Source organism: Peromyscus maniculatus, chromosome 3 (assembly GCF_049852395.1).
Source record: "Peromyscus maniculatus bairdii isolate BWxNUB_F1_BW_parent chromosome 3, HU_Pman_BW_mat_3.1, whole genome shotgun sequence".
Classification (NCBI taxonomy): Eukaryota; Metazoa; Chordata; class Mammalia; order Rodentia; family Cricetidae; genus Peromyscus; species Peromyscus maniculatus.
In genome coordinates, this window is record NC_134854.1 from 57176640 (window position 1) to 57201050 (window position 24411).

Here is a 24411-nt window from a genome sequence, read left to right on the forward strand (position 1 = left end):
TGGGTTTCAAGTCCAGTTCCTAAATGCTAGATAAAAATGGTGTCCTCTGTCTCTGGCCTGTAGTGGCTTGAAAGAAAATGGCCCCCAAAGGGAGCAGCACTATTAGGGAGTGTGGCCTAGTTGGAGGAAGTGTGCTGTGGATATCACTCTGTATAAATAAAATGCTGATTGGCCAGTAGCCAGGCAGGAAGTATAGGTGGGACAAGCAGAGAAGAGAATTCTGGGAAGTGAAAGGCTGGGGCAGAGAGACGCTGCCAGCTGCAGCCATGTGAAGATGTTAAGATACCAGTAAGCCATGAGCCATGTGGCAACTTACAGATTAATAGAAATGGGTTGATTTAAGATATAAGAACAGTTAACAAGAAGCCTGCCACGGCCATACAGTTTATAAGCAATATAAGTCTCTCTGTGTTTACTTGGTTGGGTCTGAGCGGCTGCGGGACTGGTGGGTGAGAGAGATTTGTCCTGACTGTGGGCCAGGCAGGACTGGAGAAAACTCCAGCTACAGAAGTGTGTCACTGTGGAGGTGACCTTTGAGGTCTCATATATGCTCAAGCCACACCCAGTGTCTCAATTTACTTTCTGTTGCCTGTGCAAGATATACAACTCCCAGCTACCTCTCCAGCACCATGTCTGCCTGCACGCCACCATGTCCCACCATGATGATGATGGGCTGAACCTCAGAAACTGTAAGTCACCCAATTAAATGTTTTCCTGTATAAGAGTTGTCTTGGTCATGTATCTCTTCACAGCAATAGAAACCCTAAGACATGGCCCAAATATAGCAGTGCTTGCCACACGCTAGGCTCCCAGGAAATGTTTGTTGAATGAAGACAATCAGAAAAACAACATACAACATTAAAGCTTCTCAAGACAGTTTTTAATTTTTGGTTATTCCCATCCAGATCAAAGCTGTTACAAACAGGTGTGAAAATTCCCTCCCTCAGGGTCTAAGCATGACCTTGAACAGCCCCAGCCCTTCTGGCTCCTCTTCCCATGCGTGTTCAAGATGCTTCCTTGTCAGTGCACTGGTGTCTCCGGTGACCTATGAACCTCGAGCAGCAAGAGCACATGGGGGCCTGGGCAAGACCCATACCGCCACGAGCATCGCAGTCACCCGTCTCAGGAAAGGGCAATTGGAAAAGAGGCTGAGCGGCCAGGCCTGGGGGTGCATGCCTTTAATTGCAGACACTGGGAAAATGTCCCATCCTCCTTGCTTTCAGCTGAGTGGACCTGAGCTGTACTGCTTAATATTAAATATTTCTATTGCTTTATTCCTCTCTGAATTTTTCAGTAGATTCGATGTTTACCATAATATTGATTGCTTTACTTTCTCACTGTCAAATTATTTTAAAACTATTTTTATTTTTGTGTGTCTGTGTCCCTGTGTTGTGTGTCTGTGTCCCTGTGTTGGTTTTGGTCAGTTGTTTATCACAGCAACAGCAACCAACTAGGACAGGACTTGTCTGTGAATTTGAATTCTGTTAACTGAGGTGGGCAGGCCAACTCTGACTGTGGAGGAACATTCTACGGACCGAGGTCCTGGGCTGCATAAAAAGGAGAAACCTACCCAAACCCAGGCATGCACGGCTGTTTTCTGACTGCAGAGGTGGTGTGAGCAGTGGCCTCAGCCTCTGGCTGCCATGGCTTCCCGGCTATGTGATGTAGGATGGCTTACCACCCTCAACTGTTAGCCAAAAAGCCTTCCTTTCCTAAGCTGCTCCTGTCACAGCGACAGGACAAGTGACTAACCCGGTGTGCACGGGGACGTGAGGATACCCTCAGGACTGACCCTCGGTGAAGTGTGAGATGGGAAGTTCTGCAGCCATGGGAGGGGAATCACCTTTCATCCTTCTTTCTTAGCACTGGTTTTATGACTTGGCTTTTTTTCGTCATGTGTATGAGTGGTTTTGCCTGCATGTATGTCTGTGCACCACATACATGAGGTACCTGTCAAGCCATGAGAGGGCTTCAGGTGAGGGGAACTGAAGTTACAGATGACTGAGCCTCCATGTGTGGGTGCCGAGAACTGAACTCTAGTCCTCTGGAAGGACAGCCAGTGCTTGTAACTGCTAAGCCACCCTCCAGCTCTGACTCTTGGTTTTAATACAGAAGGAATAAACAAAAAGGTTATAAAACCGACCAGCAACCTGTGTACAAGCTATAGCGCACCCTCCCCCCCCAGGCCAGGGATGAAGGCTGCTTTCCCCCAGCCTCGGGATCTGTTTTTGGTAGGGAGCCTGCTGAGAAGCCTCTTACTTGATTTTGGCAATGGAGACAAAGCAATGCGCACACACTTCCTTCACTGAACTACAAAGCCCCTGCTTATGCTATGGACCTTATTAAGTAGCTTCAGGGTGGTCCTGAAACAGGCAGTAGCCAACTTTCCTTCACTCCTTGACATGCCTCCTTCTGTCCCACCCTCATCCCTTGGGAATAGACAGCACTAAAGTAGTCATTAGGCAAAACGTTCTGTACTGCAAACTTCCTTGGAGTTTATAGAAAAGCAAAAGTGAGGAGAAAAAAAATCCACCTTCTATCCACTAAGCATCAGTGTAGACAAAATCAAGTCAGCTCAAGCCATGCCGAGTAGCTAGAGCCTGTGGCTGCACACACAATGAATGCCACCCACACCCACTGCAGTGCACACCATCAGACGGTGGTTATTTTCTTGTCTTTGGTGGCTTGCTTGATGGCGGCCTGCTCACAGATGATCTCTTTGAGCCTCTGCAGCCTGGTGTTCTGGATGGTCTGGTCCCCCACGCCGGTCTGGCTGCGGTGCAGCAGGGTCAGGGCATGAATGTACTCCAGCTCTGTGTACTTCACGCCCTGGTCCACCACCAGGTTCAGGAGCTCATCGGCTGTGTTGTACAGCATCTCGTAGTACTGCCTGGGGAAGCAAGACAGAACCTTGTTGAGTGTTTCCTCCATCAGTGTGGTGGCCAGGGGCATGCATATGCTGTTAACTGTGCTAATAAGTTTACTTATTTCACAAACGGCTACGGATTACCTGGAAGGCAAGTTCTGTCCCACTCAACCTCGTAGTCACTCACTCACTCATTAGCTTATTATTTGGAGTCACTCATTAGCTTATTATTGGAGACTCTGGGAAAGAAATATAGCTTTCTTCTCCTTTACATGGAATAATAATGTTGCCTACTTCTTCAGGTTATTGGAAGAATTAGTTAATTCATATAACGCACTTAGAATGTGGTGTTTCAAGATGAACTCTTACAACAGCAATGGTAATAGGAGCACAGTAACAGTAACAGTAGCATGAGGGCAGCTTTGAGTGCCCAGCCTGTTAGTAAAGGACAGAAAAGGCTTCCAAAGTGTGGGTCACCTCTTTCCTTCCTTCCATGAAGGCTTTACCAAGGTTGAGGGGCTAGAAGCACGCAGCATGCGCTGAAGAGATGTGGGCAGTACAGACGGACATCCTACATGTCAGGACTGCTGGCTCAGGAACGTGCATTCCTGCACGCAGGGCCTTGAGTTGGTCGCTTCTCCACCAAGAATATCTTGGGGAAAGAAAAACCAAAAAACCAAACACCAAACCAAACTAAAAATCCCCAAACCTCACATTTTATGGAGTGAGGAAGCCATCCTTGGGTATGGGAATGTATTTCAAGAGCTTTGCAATCGCTGTTTCACTGGGGGTGTGGTCAGGAAGAGTTCTGGTGTTCAGAACTGATATTCTATTAGAATTCTGTTAGATATTCTATTAGTTCAGTAGAGCAGGAGAAATGATGCCCTTGAAGTACTAAGAAGGGGGAGGAATGAACCTGCTTGTTTCAGATGGGCAACTTCATGAGTGTCCTGGGAGCACAGGTTGGCACTGTCATGTAGAGACTCCCCTGAACATTAGTGTTCTGTTGTGGTTTCAAATGAGGACTTATTTCAGCCTCATGAGACCTGCTATGGCATGATTGTGAAATGTTCCCACGGGTTCATGTATCTGAACACTTTCTCCCCAGATGCTGGCATTTTGGTAGGCTGTGAAAGTTTGACTGCAAGAACCAGCTGGCAGATGCAGGACATTAGCGGCGGGCCTATGAGGGTTACAGACTGGCTCTGTGGCTTCCCAACACTCTGCTTCATGATCCATGGAGATGCTAAGAGGTGGCAGCTGTAAGCTCTCATTGCCCTAGAGTGAACAGCCATGCCTTCCCCACTAGGCAGACTGCGGCCCTTTCAACTGTGAGTCCAAATAGACCCTGTTTTAAGGTGCTTCTGTCCACTATTCGGTCACCACCAGAAAAGCAATGAACACATAATGGGTGTTTAGAAAGCACGGGCCAAGCATATCCTTGGATGCGCACAGAAGTACCTCAGATGGAAGAGGAGGAGAAAGTCACTTGGAGGAGTCTGGGAAAATGGTATCATCAATAATCAAGAAACCCTCTGAGGTTGCATGTTTGGCATAAAGTCAATGAGTTTTATATTATATTCCTCAATGTATCTGCTATAATTAAAAATATTTTACTGAAAAAATTATGCTGTAGGAAGATGCTTCATACTGTCCTACAGCATCATACGCTCAGTGGCACACAGTACCTTCCTCCCTGACACTTTCCTTATTTTATGAATTAAGGATCTATGCTATATAGTTCTGTTTCTCTTAGATGCATAGCTGTGAGAAGAAGCTGTCTGTTTAGGAGACAGACATCCGTTTTAAATATTGCTCAAGAAGAAGACATGTACAAGTTTAGACTTATCAAATGGAGTAAGGCCTTTGTGAAATCTGGACTTTCTAGCCTATGTTCCCAAACTTCAGAGTGCTTCACTGGGACCCCCCCCCCCCCCCCGCCCCCAGGGTCATGAGAATGGAGTACAGGAGCCTCACAGCCTGGCACTGGAACTGTCAAAGGTTCCAAGCCACTCCACCTCCGGAATCCCCAGGACCGGGGAGCAGGGGCTGTTAAAGAGGCAGTAAATGGTTTATAATACTTTTCACTGAGATTAAGCCAAAAGAATTGGAGTTCTTTGCATTACGATATTGATATTTTCATCATTTATCTTAAAAAGCAACGCTGAGCCCATCAGCCCAGATGAAATTGGATTTCTTTTGAAAAGTCTGATGAATTGTTTCCAGGGAGACTGGTTTTCTGCAGAGACTGCCATTCCGCCCTGGGAGCAAACAAGACAAAGGCGCCCAGATCTCTAGCCCTGGACCTTCCAGTGTGATGGGTGATGAAGGGCACACCACTGAAGTACTTAATGTTTCAATATCCTCTGTGCATTGACCACCTTTATGAACCCCAGAATGGCACTGCGAAGGCAAGGGGGAGACTAAAGGAGTTCTCAGGGGCCTCAGATGAACAGGGCACCAGGACTGCAAAGCTGAGTTATTAAACAAAATTGACAGCTAACTGATGGCATATTTTCTATAGTGAGGGTAAATTCCCTATAACCATGATGATATATTAGATCATAAAGAAACATAAATATTTAACGACAGAATGAAATCCATTTATCTTTCAGAAAGCCACCTTACCCAGTAGCGAAGACTAATAAATGGGCAGAACAGCTGACAGAGAGGTGGGAAGGTGCTACAAGATGCCCTAAAGAGGAAGTGGGAACATGCCCCAAACTACGCAATTAAAATGAGCTTCCATGATAAACACTGACAGATTGAAATGAAATCATGTAACCCAACAGTAATAAATAATTGATGGGTATGTACTGAGACTTCAGGAAAATAAAAGCATGGTTTTTATCATCAAGCTTTAAAACAGCGGCCATAGCTTCCAGGGTACCCCAGCTTACAGCAGATGGCATTGTATGTGGCTGCCTGGGCTGCATTAGTAAACACACATGTTCTGTAGATGTTTTCCAGCTCAGGACTCACAGAGGGAGTCTCTTTATAAGACCTTTAACATTTAGAGGCCAGCTGCTAGCTGTGGACTGAATAGGCTGTTCTGAGGACCAAAGGAGTTTGGCATCATCCTGGTGACTGGAACATTCTGTGACCAAGTGTGTTCCTTCCCATGGTTCCTCCTGCTCTTTGCTGTGTGCCTTTTGGTAGCACTTCCCAAAGTATCATGAGTAGACATGGTGTATTAATGGCTTTTCTGATGGTGTGATAAGATATCATGACCCAAATTGACACGTGGAGGAAGACTTTATTTTGGCATATGGTTCTGCCAAAATAAAAGCCACCCCCACACCCCAAAGCCATCTCTTTTACCACAGCAACTGTCCTGTGCCTACAGTCTTTCACAGCAGGTGTGTGTGCAGGTGACAGACAGCAGGACCTTGCTGGGGGGCTGGCCTAAATCCCTGGGTATACTTTTACCATCTACCTTCGTTCACTTGGTGGAATTCAGAGTACAAGATTCATTTCTAAATGGCTTTTAAATAGTTACCCTGGGCATCTGGGGGCATTAGTACCAGTACCCCCAGGCCAAATTCTCTCTATAAAATAACATAATATTTGCATAAAACTTACACAATCCTCGTGTACATTTTAATTTTTTGAGACAGGGTCTCACTATGTAGCCCTAGCTGGACTCAAATTCACAGAGATCCTCTTGCCTCTGCTTCTCAAGTGCTAGGATTAAAGGTGTGCGCCACCATGCCTGGCTCTTCCATACATTTAAAATCCTGTCTGGATTACGTATTCAGCACAATTGGAACACACTGCAGGCAGTTGTTATACTATAGGTTTCAGGATAATGTTAACAAAGTCTGCACATATTTTTTTTCCTGGATACTTTGATCTTTGGTTGGCTAAAGCCATAGAAGGCAGAATCTGTGGATAAGAACCTGTACATAAAGATGGGTAAATGTACACAACTATGGACTCCTGCTGTGCTTTGGGGCTGTTTTTATTGTAGTGATATTAGCAATGTTTAATCTGTAGATGGATCTATGTATCCAACCTTCTGAAATGGGCATCACAATTCACACTGGACACAGAAGCAACTCAGCTGAAGAACATGAGTGGTTTGTCTCAGATCTCAAACTAAAGGATTTTAAGACCTATACGTCCCCCAGAGCCAAGGTAATATAGATAGCTGAAACTGTAGAAAGCAAAGGTCTAGTCGCAAGTAGTGTCTGTATAGCTAATTACACTTAGCTACACTTTCGGATAACTGAAAAAATGATCAGACTAACTGACTCCAGCCATGTCTGCTGGTGAAGAGGAGTGAGCCTGCGCTGCGGCAGTTCACACTTTGTTTAGACGAACCTCACGGGTACAGGTGACCAGCTCTCGGTGGATATGGAATTCAGGGCTCCAAACTTAAACTTCAGCATTTAACTTAGGACTTTTTCATTTTGTTACCTACTTTACTTTTCCCTGTTTGTCTGTCCAAGGTGGTAATGGATGAGGTAAGCATTCTCTTTAAAAGTTGGTTGCCTTTCTGATTTATTACTTCCCTTAGGATAATCACGTGTTTTCAGTGTGGTGCTTTAGAAAGGGGAATTCTCATACATTGTTGGTGGAGATGGAAATTAGTACAGCCATTATGGAAGACAGTAGATAGAGTTTTTAAAACACACAGAACTCTGTATGACCCAGCAGGCCACTCTGGGCTCTATATCCAAAGGGAATAAAGTCATTACATCAAAGAGATACTTGTATTTTCTTCTTTGTTGCAGCAGTATTCACAACAGCCAAGATACAGAATTGACTACAGTGTCTGTTCCTGAATTTGTGAATAAGGAAAGTGTGGTGTATATGCCTAACAGGCTGTTACTTAAAGAAAGAATGAGATGCTAACCTGAAAAGCTGACCCGAATCTAACAGTATGGACCGTAGCTCCCCAAATTATTTTCAGGTGGGAATAGTGAGATGGCTCAGTAGATAAAACAGTGCTTGCTGCCAACCCTGGTGACCAGAGTTGAATTCCTGGGACCCACATGGTGGAAAGGAAGAACTGGCGTCTACTAGTTGTCCTTTGACCTCCACATGTACACTGTGGCTAAGTGTGTGTGCACGCTGGGTATTACTTTTCTAAAACGTTTAGAATCAGAACTGTGTTGCCTCAGGTGATTTCAGATTGGGAACTATATGCACATACATAGTGAGGTATCTTGGCAATGGGACTTGAAATTAAATTCATGTTTCCTACACTTCTGTTATGGTGTGGCTTAGGCGTGAGGCTCTCTCGGAAGGCTCCTTTGTAAGAAGGCAGCACTGGGAAGGTGGGCTCTTTAAGAGCCAGGTTCTTGGGTCCCTGTGGTCCTGCCTTCTGAAGGGACTGCTGCTTTGGGAACACAGTCCTTACAAAAACCAGGGCCTGACCTCCAAGTCGTTCTTGTTTTTCTGTATCTCGTTGTGATCTTGTTTCTACATGGACTGCTACCATTGGCATCTGCCATCTGATGGGTCTGAGGGAGTCCTTACCAAAGATGATACAGGCACTGGATTTGAACTTGTAAAATGAAGCTCTTGTCCTCATTAGCAACTTGCCTCAAGTATTTCATTATAGTGATGAAAAGCTGGCTCTTTGCAGAAGGCAATTTTGTGCAATATTTTAGTGAGAATGCATTTTGAGTGCAACCCTTGTACAAGGTTAGAGGTGGAGTTTTCCACTTGTGGCATCTGGTTAGTACCCATAAGATTTTGGAATTTAGAAAATTTTAGGTTTCAGATTTCAGATTAGAGATGTTTAACCTGCAACAGGAGTATTTCAAGCACTTTCATAAAGGCACCATAGTAAAGGGTAACTAAACGATCAGTTGAAACACTGAATTCTTCTCTTCTCGGCCTCCTTACTATTGACTATAATAATAAACACAGAAATGGGATGAAAGAAGAGAAAGATAATCATCCCATAAATAACTGACAGGGCCTCCTACAGTGGGGATTACCCACTCAGCAACCAGGCAGAGATTTTGGTTGTCTTGCAAGCCATCTTAACTGGCCATGTGCCTTTGGACAAATGCTGTCATCTCCTCCCCGTGTGAAAATCTGAGAGGCCATGGCAGGTGCTCTGTAAGCACGGTGGCATTTTTGGGTTTTACACTGGTACAAAGTCCCCTGCGTGGTCCTTGCACGTCACGGAGCTGCCATCAGGACCACTGATGCTAACTGTTGCCAAGCAATGGTAGGCACCACATTAGCAGTTGATCTGCAAACACTCCAACAAGTATAATCTTAGCCCAGGTACTTTCCAGACCACTAATAAAGCAGATGATAATCCTGTGTATCAGAAGAATATATTAGTGTATTAAAATACAATATAATTATTCTTATTTGTCTTCTCCTTCAAAGAGCTTAGAGTTTATTACAGACATGATTGAAATTTTTAATTTGAAATGCAGCAAAGTTATTTCCATTTCAGGAATGAGAAAAAGTAGAGAAAAGCTAAATAAGTTTCAGGCAGTTAATGGCAGGTTTAAATGAGTATTTTATGTTGAGATGGTCTTTAATACTCTCAACAGATTACCCTGCTTTTTGTTTGGGGCATGCTGCTGTAGAATAGATTTTAGAAAAGACTTTCCCTCAGCTGATGACAGCAGATAATCATTCCAGAGGTAGGTACAATTTGGAATTTTATGTTTGCAAAATTTGCTTTGTCTTTTTGGTGGCTCGTTTACTCATTTTTTATTGCTTAAGTGACTGGGGATATAGCTCAGTGGTAGAGTACTTCCTGAAGTGTGATGCCCAAAGCTGGACCCCAGACTCCAAAGCTGGGGAAGAGGTGGGGGTGGACAAGCACTTATTTATCAGCCTTATTCTGATAACCTCCACACTTTCACAATTCTGGGGTGTCTCTCCTGGAGACTTCAAAAGTTCACACCAGCTCTGTTCCCTCCTCCTCTCAGGAGGGTACCTCATCTCAGCACTTCTGATGGGCAGCTGCAGCCAGAGCTTTATTTCTCTTTAGAAAATGCAGTTCTTACAGCAAAGGAATTCCACTGAGTCCATCCATCCCTGTCACTGCTGAGATGATGGTAGCATTCCTGTTCCAGTCACTGAGATGGGGAGAATGCCTCCCCATAATTTTAGCTAGCAACTTTGTCCTCACACTACCTTTGGAATACATTCTGAATTTATAAAATCCCACGTCACTCTGTACTACATCGGATAATTTTTTAAAATAAGGTTTCTACAACAGGGCTAGAGGACAATCTGTATTTTAAATTCAGTACAATTAAAACTGTGTCTCTTTGGTCTGGCACTTCCTTTGGTCAAAGCCCATTTATATGAATAATTATTTACTACATTAAGAAGTCAGCTCAAGTCCTTCTCCCATTCTGAAGGTTTTAATAAATATTGATCAGGACCATTTTTGTTTGCACTTGCCAAAGCAATTCTGATGGATTCATCGTCTGATGTTATCAAATAATGAAATATGAAAGAGTGAATAGAATTACCCTCTTGTTCTGTGATTTTTTATTTAGGTCCTTCATTTTACTTTCATAATTGTGTTTGTCTCATACTTCTGTAAATGTTCTTTTGATTATCAAAAGGTGAGCCTGGGTTAAGGAGAGCTGTGCTGGGCTGAATAGCAGTTTAGAGTCTTTTCAATTAAAATAGTTTATCGGATAGCACTTTGGAGAGTTTTCAATTTTAAAAAATAATTTGTCTAATATCACAGGTTGAAAAAACGGCACATAGCATATTGCCCTCTGGCAGTCACAAAGCTACAGACTGTTTACTAATTAGTAGGAAAATCTTAAATTGTGTATTATCTATATTTCATAGACTAGAAATCTGGAGGCAACTGCTCGTGTAAGCTGAAAAATAATTCAGAGGCCCCATGGCTTTTTCATCTTTAAGTAAAGCAACGGCAGTACTAACTTTTCAAAGATAATGCAAAGTGCTACTTCAAAGGGAGAATGGACCTTGTTACCACTGCTGAGAAGTTCAGTAATGCTACAAATGACAGCATCACATAGAACAAATGCATGGCCCTAGGCTTCCAGAAGCTTCTTTTATTTGCTCTTTAAAAATAACATCTATCTAGGCCTAGGTCAAAGGTATCCACGGCAGAAGTCAATGTTTAAATTTAAAGTCAAGCCAAGCCAGGGCTTGCTAGTCTACCTGTTGGCCTGGGCCATTCCTCATGTACTGATCTTGGGAAATGATAGAAGGATTAGAGGGCCATAGACAAGAGACAAAACCAGGGCTTGGTGTCAAGTAATTATTAATGTTAAGGATGGGATAGAGAAGTGAGTGGATTAATGAGCTTATGGTTTCTGCATCTATCTACCCACCTGTCCATCCGTCCATTTGTCCATCTACCTACCTATCTACTATAGTGCTGGGGACTAAACCCAGAGCCTCTAATGCCTTCTAGGCAAGGGCTGTACTGCTGAGCTATATATAGCAGGCTTGGTTTCTGAATTTATAATGGGGAAATTCTGCCTACCTGGAACTATTTGGGAAGAGAGATTGTGGAATTGCATGGGATCTCACGGCTTTGCTCAGAAACCACTCTCATTAAGGCCTTGTGCTGAAGAGACCAAGGTAATGGCTTGATTATAGCAGATGACAGTTACGGCAATTCCATTCCACCTCACAACTGTCAAGACAGACTGGGTGAGGGTAATGGGATGGTCTGCTGCAACCCATTATCACTCTCTCGCTGCTACTCAGCTATCATTTGCTGGACTCTTACAGGACACTCACTCAGCCTTTCATTTCCATTTAGAAATCTGAACACTTGTCAAAATTGTTAGGGGACTTCTCTGCTTTGTTGAAACAAAGACCATCTATTTCATGATTAATAAGTCTCCATTGGGGAAAAAAAAAGGTTGGCAGCTGGGTATGGTGGAACACACCTGTAATCGCCCACTTGGGAAGTAGAGGCAGGAGGATCAGTAGTTCCGATTTTCATGAGACTACACACACACACACACACACACACACACAGAGAGAGAGAGAGAGAGAGAGAGAGAGAGAGAGAGAGAGAGGGAGAGACAGAGAGAGAGAGAGAGACAGAGAGACAGAGAGACAGAGAAGAGGGTTACTAGAGGAAACCCAGCCCCCTCTGAAATCCACAATTATTTGAGAAGTGTAAGCATATGCAAATCAGCAGGTCCCAATAGCAAACACTTGAGGTTGTATTAACTAAACACTTAGGTTATTTATGAAGGAGAGAAAACCTAAATAAACCAAAGCTACAAAAATGGGCCACCTGAGATTCAAGGACACGTGACTCAGGATGGATGTCAATTAGGAAAGTAATGGAGTAAAGAGGAGGGAGCTAATGGAAGTATGTACAGTATCCAGCAGGGCTTAATTAAAGACCCAAAGACTCTGACAAATGTGATGGATAGCTGTGGGAACTGTGAATTTGGTGGGTGAAAAGACCACTGTGGGTGATACATATTTGGCTGTCAGCAAACTGTTTGATACAGTGAGTCTAAAAATTGTAACTAGTAAAATGAATTTATTCTGAATGGCTGCCCATGACAGGACACAGGCAGAAAGCCCAACAAAGGGTAATGAGAAATGCAAGTCAACAGCTTCGGAGAAGGAAGCATCACTGAGTACTGAGGACACAGCTTCACAACTGGTCTCACTTAATGCCTTAATTAGTGTGCAGGAAGAAAAGGAGCAGAGGAGAGGGCAAATGTTAGTAAACTGGGCAGGGCTGTGACGGTAACAAAGAAGTACAAACACATAATGGACTCTAGAGAATTTAGACTCACAACAAAAGGAGGTCCATCTTAGACAGGCCCACATGACCATGGCAGGAGGAAGTCTAACCTTCGCTTTCAAAGATTGGCAGGAAGTGAGAGCAGCCCTGGGAACCAGTCTGGCCATCGATGGAGGGGAGGCCAGGGCTATAAAAACAAGGGCAGTTTTAGGGCAAAGAGGCAATGGCCGTCCTTTCTTTGATGCATTTCGCAGATCTTTTTCATTCTGTACCACGAGCCACATAGAAGAAGCTCAGAAAGGAACATCAAACTAGAGAAAAGGGACAAGGGGTCGTCAGTTTCTGTTCCTCGGTCAGCCTATGGATAAGTGAGGTTCCCCTCTCACGGGCCTCATTCCCATCAAAGGATATGTGACTACATAGTTATACATCTGTCAGTGTATATGCATACACTGGGTAGGGTCACTGGTGGCCTTGCTTTATCTGACTTTGGACAATTTGTTAATCTTTCTGCATCTTCTTTTCTTCTTCTCAGTAAGAGAACTAGTACCATACATGGGCTGAGATGATTAAGAACATGGGTTGGATAAGATTGATTACAGGCAAATGCATCTTAAGAGTCACAGGTTGGGGAAACTCTTTGAACAGAATGACAATTTTTATAAGGCCCTTTCTATACAAAAAGAGTAATAATACTAGGATTTTTCATGGACTCTCTTAAGTCTACATATAAACAAAAGGGCCTTTGATGGGAGGAAATTTATATAGCATTTGTATTTCTCCTATAGAAAGAGGGCAACTGTGAGGAAGTCTGAGCAAACTGTATGCCTCTATTTATCTGCTTAATGCTAACCTATACCTCTAGGACAGGTTAAGTCTCAAACTCTGGGACAAATGGCTGAGGTGTCTATTTAACGTATCAAAGGAGACCTGGCTGTCAGGTTCTCCCTGCATCCTTCAGTCCCTACTTGTTCCAGGGTATGGCTGGCATATTCTGGCCCTTATCCTAAACTTCTCCAGCTCAGGGTCAGGGCTTCCCTTTCCCCAGCTGCCCTTCTCTATATAATCCAGTCATTTTGGTTAGGTCACTTTCTTGGTCCAGGCTGGCCCTCTTGGTTAGCAGCTCCTCTCCCCTCTTCCTCTCCTACATGGATTCTCTGAACTCTAGCAGATGTCCCTGCCTCTGGCCATGCTCTCCCTTTTATCTACAATAAACTTTCTCCTCCACCATACCCAGGAGCAGTCATGCCCTTTCCTTTTTATTTTTTATTCAGGTCACACCCAGTTTTTTTTTTTTTTCAAAGACCAAAAGTAATTTTAAACTGAAACCTTACTTTCTTTAAGAAAATACCTATTATTTGTGAAGAGCAAAATAGAATTGAATACAATTTTGATCAGATTTTTTTTTTAAAGATTTATTTATTTATTACGTATACAGTGTTCTGTCTGCATGTGTCCCTGCAGGCCAGAAGAGGGCACCAGATCTCATTCCAGATGGTTGTGAGCCACCATGTGGTTGCTGGGAATTGAACTCAGGACCTCTGGAAAAGCAGTCTTATTTACGTGCTCTTAACCACTGAGCCATCTCTCCAGCCCAATTTTGATCAGATTTAAAGATAACCTGGTGAGTTCGGAGAGGCCAGCCCAGGGTTACAGGGCTATTTGCCTGGGTCCCCTGTAGACCTTGACACACAGGAGAGGTTATGTGTGTCCCGCCTACTTTGATGCAATGTCAAGAGATCTCTGATGTCTGAAAGGAAGTGGGGCGACAAAAGCAAGGAGGCAACACAAAGGCTGGGCAGCTGGCTCAGATTAGCAGAAAGGACACAGTGTGTGTGGAGAGCTCTGGAGTGCTTAGCACTGCTTTATTTCCCCTGGGAACCAATGGTAATGAAAGGAGGAAACCCAGGTGGGAAGGCCTTGCTCCAAGCCTGAAGAGGGCAGACTGCAAGGCTTGACTGGTATGCACTGATGAGGATGTACACTAACAAACCAGAAGAACACTGAGCAAACAGAAAATGCCTGGTTTGAGATACGTAGGAGGGGCCAAAAGGACATTGGGGGGGGGCGGTAATTTGATATTTAGCACCTGACAATGCTCATTAGGGGGCATTCACATCTTAAGATATAATCAAGCTGCATACTTCAAATTTCTGCATTCTATTCATGTATGTTACACTTCAATAAAAACATGTTCCCAGGGGCTGGGGATACAGCAGGCAGAATGCCTCCTTAGCATATAGGAGGCCAAGAGTCAATCCTTAGCACCAAACAGCAACAACAACCAACCAACAAAACAAACATAAAATCCCCAACAACAACCAAACATAATGCCATACATGGTGGCACATTCCTCTAATCTCAGCATATGGGAAGATGACAGCAGAAGAATTAGGAGTTCAAGGTCATCCTTGACTTCACTGTAAATTCAAGGCCAGCCTGGGTTATATCAGGAGGCATTGTTTCAAAACAAAACAACACCCACCCCTTCTCCATAAAACAAACAAACAACACAGACCCACAATCAACCAAACACAAACACAGCGGTGTGGGTGATTCAGGGTTAGAATGCTTGCCTAGCACGCATGAGCCCTGATCTACCTCCAACTCTGCAAAATCTACAATAAGAACAAAAACCACATTAGCTTCTTACTCCCTATGCTCTGCCCCCACAAACAAACAACACAAACCAGAAAGGAAAGAGAAAGGTCAGGTGTTGGGGTGGGTCCCTGGACACACTTTTTAACTCAGTCAGTTTCATACTGAAACTTTAAGAAATGCTAATGTTTTGAACTTTGAAAGTGCGATGCTAATTGAAAGCAGCTAGCTGTAAAAGACCACTTATTGCATAATTCCATTTGTATGATATGTCCAGAAGAGACAGAAAGTAATTAGTGGTTGCCAGGGGTAGGGTTTGCAGAGGAATGAAGAGTGATTGCTAATGGATACAGGGTTTCTTGGTGGGGCAATGAAAATATTCTAAAATTAGCCAGTGATGATGGCTGCACACTCTGGCTACACTAAAAACCAGTGAATTACACACTTTAAAAGGGTTAATATTTATGGCATGTAAATTATTACTCAATAAAGCTATTACAAAAATGCAAATTTTATGAACTCCAACCCTGACTTAAGTACACAGAAGACATTAGTCTGCAGCCAATACTGCTGTGAGGATTCACCCATTAATCAGGACATTGGCTGCAGCTCGGTGCTTCCCTTTGGTAATTAAGTGACAGATGTGGAAACACTTTCACTAAGTGCCCCTGAAATGCACGGAAGCCATTTCTCAGGACTCCACACTGTTGTGGGTTAAGTGACGGGTAGTCTTGTGCACTGCTGTTCTCAAGAAAACTTTACGGTAACAAATAATGGATAACCCTTACTAGAAAAATGGGTGTGAACTGGGACAGTTCTGTGTGTATAATTACAGAGTAATAGAAACATAATTGAGCCAAAGATGCAGTAATGATTGTCTTAATGTTCATAATTAGGAAGGACATTAATTAAGGGAGCAATTAGCATCTGACAATTTCTCCTGCTGTACTCTTTTCAAGCACACCTGACTTCCAAGAGGCTCATAAGGGCCACTACCTGCCTAAGGTCACCTGGTCACCAGCACTGAGACAGAATTTTGATTATATAACAACATACTAGCCTGACTCCACAGAGTATTCTATTTAAACTACTGAATTAGCCTATGAGAAAACAGTTTAGAAACAGAATCAAGCTTAAGGAGACCAAACTGCTTATCTGTCAGGAGACTAGGTCACCTCTGTGGCAGCCCTGTGGGACACTGGAAGGTACTAAGGGAATGCACACACCTATCAGTGTGAGTATGGTGCAGCTGTTAGGTCACAGACACATCTTGTAATTATCTGGCCATTTGCACAGATGATCTTCAGACCCTTACAGCCAGGAGTAACAAAGTCTTTATAGTTGAGGCAGCAGTAGAGAGGTGTAGCTGAAGTTTTCCTGGTCCTGCCTGGCTCCTGTGGCCCTGTGGCCACTTGGACCCAAGTAAACAGACAGAGGCTTATATTAATCAAAACTGCTCGGCCACTAGCTCAGGCTATTGACTAGCTCTTACATTTAAATTAACCTATAATCCTTATTTATGTTTAGCCACATGGCTTGGCACCTTTTCTCAGTTCTGCCTTCACATCTTGCTTTCTCTGTGTCTGTCTGGCAACTCCTGACTCAACCTTCCTCTTCCCAGAATTCTCCTTGTCTGTTTATCCCTCCTATATGAACAACATATTTACAGCATGCAGAGCACCATCACCCATCAGAGAGGAGACTGGAGGACAAGACTGTCTGAGATCTTAGAGGTTAGATTTAAAAAGTTAAAAATGTTATACCTGTGATTCTGTTTGCATGGGTATGTGTGCACTATGTGGATGTCAGTGCCTACAGAGGCCTAAACAGGGCATAGAACTCTCTGGACTGAAATTATAGGTGGTTGTGAGCTGCTTGATGTTATTGGGAACTGAATTCAGGCCCCTGAAAGAGCAGTATATGCTTTTAGCTGCTGAGGCATCTCTCCAGTACCAAGGATATAGATTTTTAAAGACTGTATCTGATGATCTCTCAAGGGAAAATAAGTCATTTAAAAGGTAACAGAAACACCTTGGATGCCTGAGCTAGTTTTTCTTAAATACAACCAAAGGTGGTAGGTAGGACAGAGCTGAAACTGTTTCATTTCCTGTACTTGAGGCCTTCACAGTCAGTTTCAGTTTGCTTTGGAAATTATAAAGGACTTTATCAGGTACGGTGGGCATGTTCATGACAGAATGTACGTAGCCTCTCTGTCACCTCCCTGTGTCACACACATGTTGCTCTTATGACCTCCATGTCGGGGAGAAAACTACAGGGGAAGAAGGTGGAGACAAGAGCTCCTGGAGCACATACTGACCAGCTTTCTTTGAACCTCTTTTCCACTATGCTCCATCCAGTGGCAGGATGAGTTAGTTGAAGAAATCCATGGTCAGAAATAGAGGTAGAATTCGACCTATTCTACCCAGACTTCAAGTTGCTGGCTACAGGATGAGACCAGGTCCCATCACCACCAGAGCAGTGCTACACACCGTCACAGCAGAAGTCATGGTGGGGAGTGTGGGGGAAAAGGAGGAGGCAACAAAGAAACCCTGCCCATCCCCTTCAGTGATACTGCTCTGGCCTCCTTCCTGCCTCCTCACTCACACTTCCTTCTCAACCAAGGCTCTACATTCTCAGCCAACTCTACATACACTCACTCAGAACCACAGCACCACTCTTCACCTTCTACAGTTTCAAGTCCAAGAATGCCAAAGGTTAAGGTGATGCTGGGTGATGCTCTTATGGGTCAGCAGGAGATAGCTTTGCCTTGAATGTCCTAAAGCAAGCATCTCAATGTATCCTCACTTCAGTTGGATGTTTCTGCTGGGAGTCTGGTTTACTGGCATACATTTCTAATGTTTTCAGAGAGGAAACATTTCAAACGTGGCAAAACAAACATTAGTTTGTGACCCAAATGTTTCTGTAGAACATTTCTCAGGCTTGGGGTGTGTGAATATTTGTAAACCAGTGAACCTGTGGGGGATGTATTCTGGTCACTTGAGGGGAGACACTCCCAGCAAGTGCAGCCAGCATGTCCTCAAGATGATGCCTGTCTGTTCTTTCACATTCCAAGTGGCAGTGCACACACAGTGACATTCCTGATGTGCCTCTTCCAGGCCTTGTCCCACTGCTAATCAGTGACTGCTATCTTGCTTCTCAATCCCAGTGTGCCTCAGTTTCCATTTCTGGAGACCTAAATGAATTAGGTATAAGAGATGACATCAAAACCACTATAATCCACAGGAGGGCAGGAGAAGGAAAAGAGGCAGCATTATTAATATTATTTCCATTTTCCAGGAAATGCAATTTATGCAGAGAGAGATGAAGAGATGAGGCCCTGGGTCACACAGCTCATCAGTGCGAGGCTGGACTTAAATCTGCATCTCCTGAGCCTGAAGCCTGTAACCTTCCATTATAGCTTGCTGGCTCACAGCAATTTATCTGCTTCCCTGGATTCCCCGGGGCCTCTGGACTAAACGACAGTAGGATGGGTTGCAGATGGCCCCCATTTGTTATTTGTTCTTTTACTTTATTTTTCTAGTATGCATGTGTCACTCAGCTGGTATACACACACACACACACACACACACACACACACACACACACAGAGAGAGAGAGAGAGAGAGAGAGAGAGAGAGAGAGAGAGAGAGAGAGAGAGAGAGAGAGAGAGAGAGAGCACTTTGAGAAGAGCAAAGAGTGTGCTGGGAAATGTGGGTGATGCAGCTTTATTTCAGTGTATATTCAATTGGATGTAATGGCAGCTTCATTGTAATAAAAAGCTTTATTGTGCTTTGTAATGAAGACACAAAGCACTTAGTGGAAATCACAGTCTTTTAAACTAATCTGCTTTCTACTCTATTGCAGAGATGCAGATACAGGGGAATTCAAAAGTGGTTTCTACAGAATGATGGTTTCACCCAGAATAGCAGGGTCTATAAGTGTGCACCCAAGCTTTGCCCAGGGTTTCTCATCTTTTTTCCAGGAATGGGCTGGGTGCTTATCTGTTCTCCTTCCCCATCATGTTTATGGCAGGTGCACCCTGAACTTTCTGTTTTATTCTACTTGTGAGGACTGACAGACTACCCAGTAAATACCCCATGGACTTGTGTGATCACAATTTGGTGTATTCTTCTGCCCACTAGTATGTGCATACCCACACAGACACAGACAGACAGACAGACAGACAGACAGACAGACAGACACACACACACACACACACACACGCTCACTGTATGCAAGCAGATGGGTAGCTCAAGGGAGAAAGGGTGATGAGGAGTTTAAAGCCTTTAAATAAAGACTGTAGCTGTTCCTGGACTATACACAGATACAGAGTAATTAAAAAGCTCTTCAAAGAATAGAATAAGTCCATTAAATCCAGTTAAATATTTTTTCAGAAATACTGCAAGAGATACTTCTTGCTGTTTCCTTCCCTCCCAATGACTAGAGGAGGAATATCTCATTTTCCAAATGGAACTTTATGGAGTTTTCAATAAGCCCCCTCAGCACTTATCTAAATCTTTAATTAGTTCTATAATATACTGATGATATCAAGCCTAATTAAATTTATATAGATAAGGAGCAATGAAATTCTAACCAAGTGAGCTGGAAAGCATATATTAAACAGTAAATTTAATGGTTCAAGCTGATAACTACAATTTTATATCAAAAAATTAAATTCAATTTACATGTTGTATTCAAATTGATTTTGAGTGTGCAAATTATTGGAAAAAATATCTGAAATGTATCAGTAAAATTGCTAATCTAGCCTATTTAAATATCAGTTATTAATGCCCACATTTGCAAATAAGCCACACACATTTGCATTTTTACTGCATATAGTAAAAAAAATCTAAACTTTATGTTATTTGTTAAAAATATTCAGAGTTTTTTTTTCTTTTTGACCCATACATAAATTAAAGAATTGAAAAGGGACCACTGGATCTAAAGAACAGTCAGCAATTCAACATATAATAAGTAAAGATGACATATATTTTTGCTGACTAAAGCAGTTTGTGTTGTCCTTCATGGACAACAATTGCAATGGCAAAATGTCCCCTTAGGGCCAACTGGAATGAAAGCATCCACGGACATCTGACGACATAATCACAGGTGGAGGCAGACACAGGAACTGGGTGGCATTACTGTCAGGTTGGGAGGGAAAAGAAAGCTTCTGCTGTCACAGAGGTAATGGCACACAACAGTTCATGCCATTGCCTTCAACAGAGAGTGCAGCAAAGGGAGGCCTCCTGCAGTCTATGGCAAATAACCACCCAATCAAGGGGCCACGCACAGGACCATGACATTTGATCAACAATGCTATTTTGCTGAGGTTCCATACCAAACTGCCTGCATCTTAGAAGCATTAGCCTTAAACATGCTTACGTCTTTTGCTTGCTTGACATATATGAGTACTGACAATGTTATAAGTGAGTTTCATTGACCTCATAATTGCTACCCTTTAGTAATAATGTGTGCTGTGATGACTCTGCCTTTATTGTTAGGCATTTTTCCCAAGATAGACATTTGTCACTCTTAGATTCTAAATGATGATTATTTATTAAATACCTACTTTAGGCCATTTGCAAACATTATAGGAAATGCAAGTAATATCTTAAAGACTTCAGAGAACATAAAAATGAAATGATCAATCATTTTAGAAGAGAATAAGGACTTCCAGGTGTTTTGAAGGGTGTAAGTTTAAGATTAAATAGACCAGGTAGAACAAAGGCTTGGAGGCTAGACCATAAGTCACACTAAAGGGACTATGAGATCAGTGGGAACAGCAGATTTCAGGATAAATAATGAGAGGAGAAGCCATTTGGTTACGTACGAGAAGTATAGGCTGTGTATAGTATTTATAAACATGTTATCCTAAGGACTGAGCAAAAAGTTAGTTGAAAGATATGGGGATGATTATGCCAACCTCATTCAAAAAGAAGGCTGAAGGGAAGACAATGAAAGCATGGACCTCGACTGAAAGATGGATGCTTTATATTTTTGGTTGTGAGCCTATCCTTTAACGACTGAGCCATCTCTCCAGCCCAAGATGGATGCTTTATTTTAGATATGAGAGAGCAGCTGAGGAACAGTAACATGGGGTTGGGAATGAGAACCATTTAGAGAAGAAAGAGTAAGAGTTACTGTAAGACAGCGCATGGAGGGTGTTGGTGACTTGTGTAATTGAAAGATCAGCTCTGGCAGATGTTGAAGCTGCTTTTAAAGAGAAACAGAATCAAAGTGGACACACCCGCGGTCCATTAGTAATGGCTGAGGGCCTGGGTGAGGAACAGCTAGGACTACGTAAGGATGATGACCCAGCAGCAGGAGTCAGCAAGACTCCTCTCCTGAAAGCAGGGGACTGGCAAAGTTAGACATGTGAACTTGTTTATGCAGAGCAGACCTTGAACTCTTCTTGGCCTAAACCTTTCAGGGAATGAGAGCCCTTGCATTCTGTGGCTCCTCCTCACATTTGTTCCTTCTCTTGGAATAGCTAAGCAAAATGGTATGTGAAAGGCTGGAGAGGTGTGATCAGCCAAATGGAGGACTCTGATGGGGGGCTGTGGCAGCAGGGCATGCTACCAGGCCTGGAAGGTTGCATTACTTTAGCATGCTTGTGGCTACATGCTCTGATCCCTGGCTCTTTGATTCAAAGACAAGAATGAGAGTAAACACAGAGGGCCAAAGAGAAGGGATCTGAAATCCCATAGCATCATTTGAAATTTTTCTAGAAGCACAACTATCTTGTCAGAAGAAAACACACGTGTATACTAACAGATTTTGATCTGATCATCAGGTGTTATGGACTCCTGAAGCTCTACCATGCACTCTAATGACTGCATGTTTTATATTTCAACTACCACACATATGTATATGTATTCGTGCATCCAAATACTTATCTTTTCTATATGATATGCACCATAGCTAAATGGATGCATGTAAATGCTTATAAGCCCATTTTCCTATCTAATCTTTTTGTGTCTCTGTATGTCTGTGCATTCCTATGTGCAAGTTTGTGTGTATATGTGTATACATGTAGGCCAGAAGACAACCTTCAGTGCCTTTTTTTTTTTTTTTGAGACAAATTCTCTTGATTGTCTGGAAATTTCCAGCTATCCTCAGGGACACACCTGTCTCTATCTTCTTGGCTCTACCATTATAAGAAAAGTCCATCATGCCAGCATTTTTACATAGGCTTTGGGATCGAATTTAAGTCCCTATGCTTGCAAAGCAAGCACTCTATTAACTAAATGATCTCCCAGGCCCATCTTCCTACCTGTTAGCTAGGTCTTATGTTGTACACTCTTCTATTTCTGATTAGTCTGGATTTTTATCTAGACCAGAAGGAAGCAGAATGGGGTAAAAATATAGGTTGGGCAGATCTTACCCAGCAAGCTAAGGCCAGAACATGGGACAATGGAACAAAGACACTTGCATGTGTCTTTACACATGTGTGCTCAGTGCTTGGAGTCTGCTGGGTGCAACCATCGTGTCTCTCGGCACCCTCATATGTAGACCCAGTGAAGCCCTAGGAAGATTCTGTTTCACCCACAACCATGAAAGGTCATGGAAGAGCTCCTAGATACTGTGGAAGAGAAGATGTAGACAGGGCTTTGCCTGTGCTCCACCTGTCTGCTAAGTGTGGCCTTCACACGGCCACCTTGGGAGTGAGGGTCTGCAGAGCATGGAGTACAGTGGACAAATCCAGAGCAGGGAACAGGAAGTGTATCACATAGGTGAGTGTCAGCTACAAGGCCAAGATCTGGAAAGAGATGCCAAGTCAGAAGGCGCTCAGAGAGAATAAAATTAACACAACACCAATGATTTCTCAAAGATATTAACTTATCCACATGACTTAGCTTGGCACCTTAGGGCAATTTAAAGGATATAAAACAAACCAGAGGGGCCAATAGCTCTTAATACCTGACTATACACAGGGGTTCTCAAAGAGAAGGCATATAGACAGAGGTGCCCAGAGTATTGGTACAGCATTTGGGGAAATATTTTTATTCTGTACTCCCTAAAACATTCCTGGAACTAATAAAAGATTAAAACTTTTGTCGTGTTCACTAGGTCTTTCCATGGGAGAAGTCCCAGGCTTAAGCCCATTAGGTTGCACGTTAACATCCTAAATCTGCCCCGTGGAAGTTCAGGGGCCAGTTTGCCTCGTCTCTGCTGGATGCCAACAGTCCTCACCTGCCAAGGGAGCTGATCCCTCTCCAATCTATACTGTGACTGCTTAGCGTGGGGACATCTGCTCCACTGTAGGCTGTGGCGGGGAGGTAAAGGAGACCTACCTACCTGCACCGAATCCCATCCCTACCGGACCTTTTAAGGGCAGACAGAGGAGAGAGGGGCATCTCTTCATTCTGGGCATTTAGAGAAGAATCCCCTTGATTCTGAATCAGAGGAAACCTGAGCAGGTAAGTCAGGACACCCTGTTCTGTTCTGCTGTGGTGCTTTGTTCTACAGACAGGATGTAGAGCTTCTTCTCATCTGAAGACGTGCAGTGAAGAGACCAGGACAATGAGTTTCGGGACCAGGAATGCTCCGGAGGAAGGATGGGGCAATCCACTTCTGAACTGTGCCTGAATGTTAGTGGCAATATTCATAAAGCTTTGGGTACCAGAGCTGCGGGGGGTTGCTCAGTCTCACAGCCTTGGTGGGGTGAGAAGAATGCAGAAACCAATGCAAGCCCTCTTCTCTACTAACAGACGTGAGTAACTAAGATGCTAACTTGAACTCCTCCGCACCTCTCTGCCAGGAGAAAATGCTAGAGAATCAATGATTATTGAATTAGAATCTTACAACATATTTTATCCACCATCTCACACCTTTTGATCATTTGATTTCTTTTTATAATTCAAAGTGTTTCAGTGAAGAAATAAAGTTGCCCTGATCTCCTTCTGGGAGGAAGCCATCCCACCAAAGCACCTTCAGTGGGGCTCAGCAGGATCCAGCTCAGGGCACACGGTGAGAGCAGCCTGCTCTTTGATTGAGAAACATACTCAAAAGCATGGCTATCGTCTCCCTTTGGTCTTTATCCTTTCTGCTTTTCATCTCTCTTCTTGTTGCTATATTCACGCTTCAATGAGAGTTAAATTCCTTTGCCTTGCCCCTAATCTGACTCACTTTCCAATAATATCAGCCTTCTATAAAGAATATAAAAACTAGGGAACTGAGGGCTAGGTATCCCCTGCATATTACAATAGGAAGGAGACTGGACAGTGAATCGGCTCCTCTTTGTGTATGTACTGTT

At 43.3% G+C, this 24411-nt stretch overlaps 1 protein-coding gene across 2 annotated transcripts in view; it reads right to left on the reverse strand.

Moving 5' to 3' along the window:
* Positions 1 to 1389: 1389 nt before the first annotated feature.
* Positions 1390 to 24411, reverse strand: part of Exoc4 (exocyst complex component 4) — an 810377-nt gene continuing 787355 nt past the window's right edge. For both annotated transcript variants that reach the window (XM_076566558.1, XM_006990369.4), the window contains exon 18: positions 1390 to 2890. In XM_076566558.1, the coding sequence (XP_076422673.1) occupies positions 2653 to 2890 (238 nt within the window). In that variant the 3' untranslated portion in view covers positions 1390 to 2652. The remainder of the gene's footprint in view (positions 2891 to 24411) is intronic.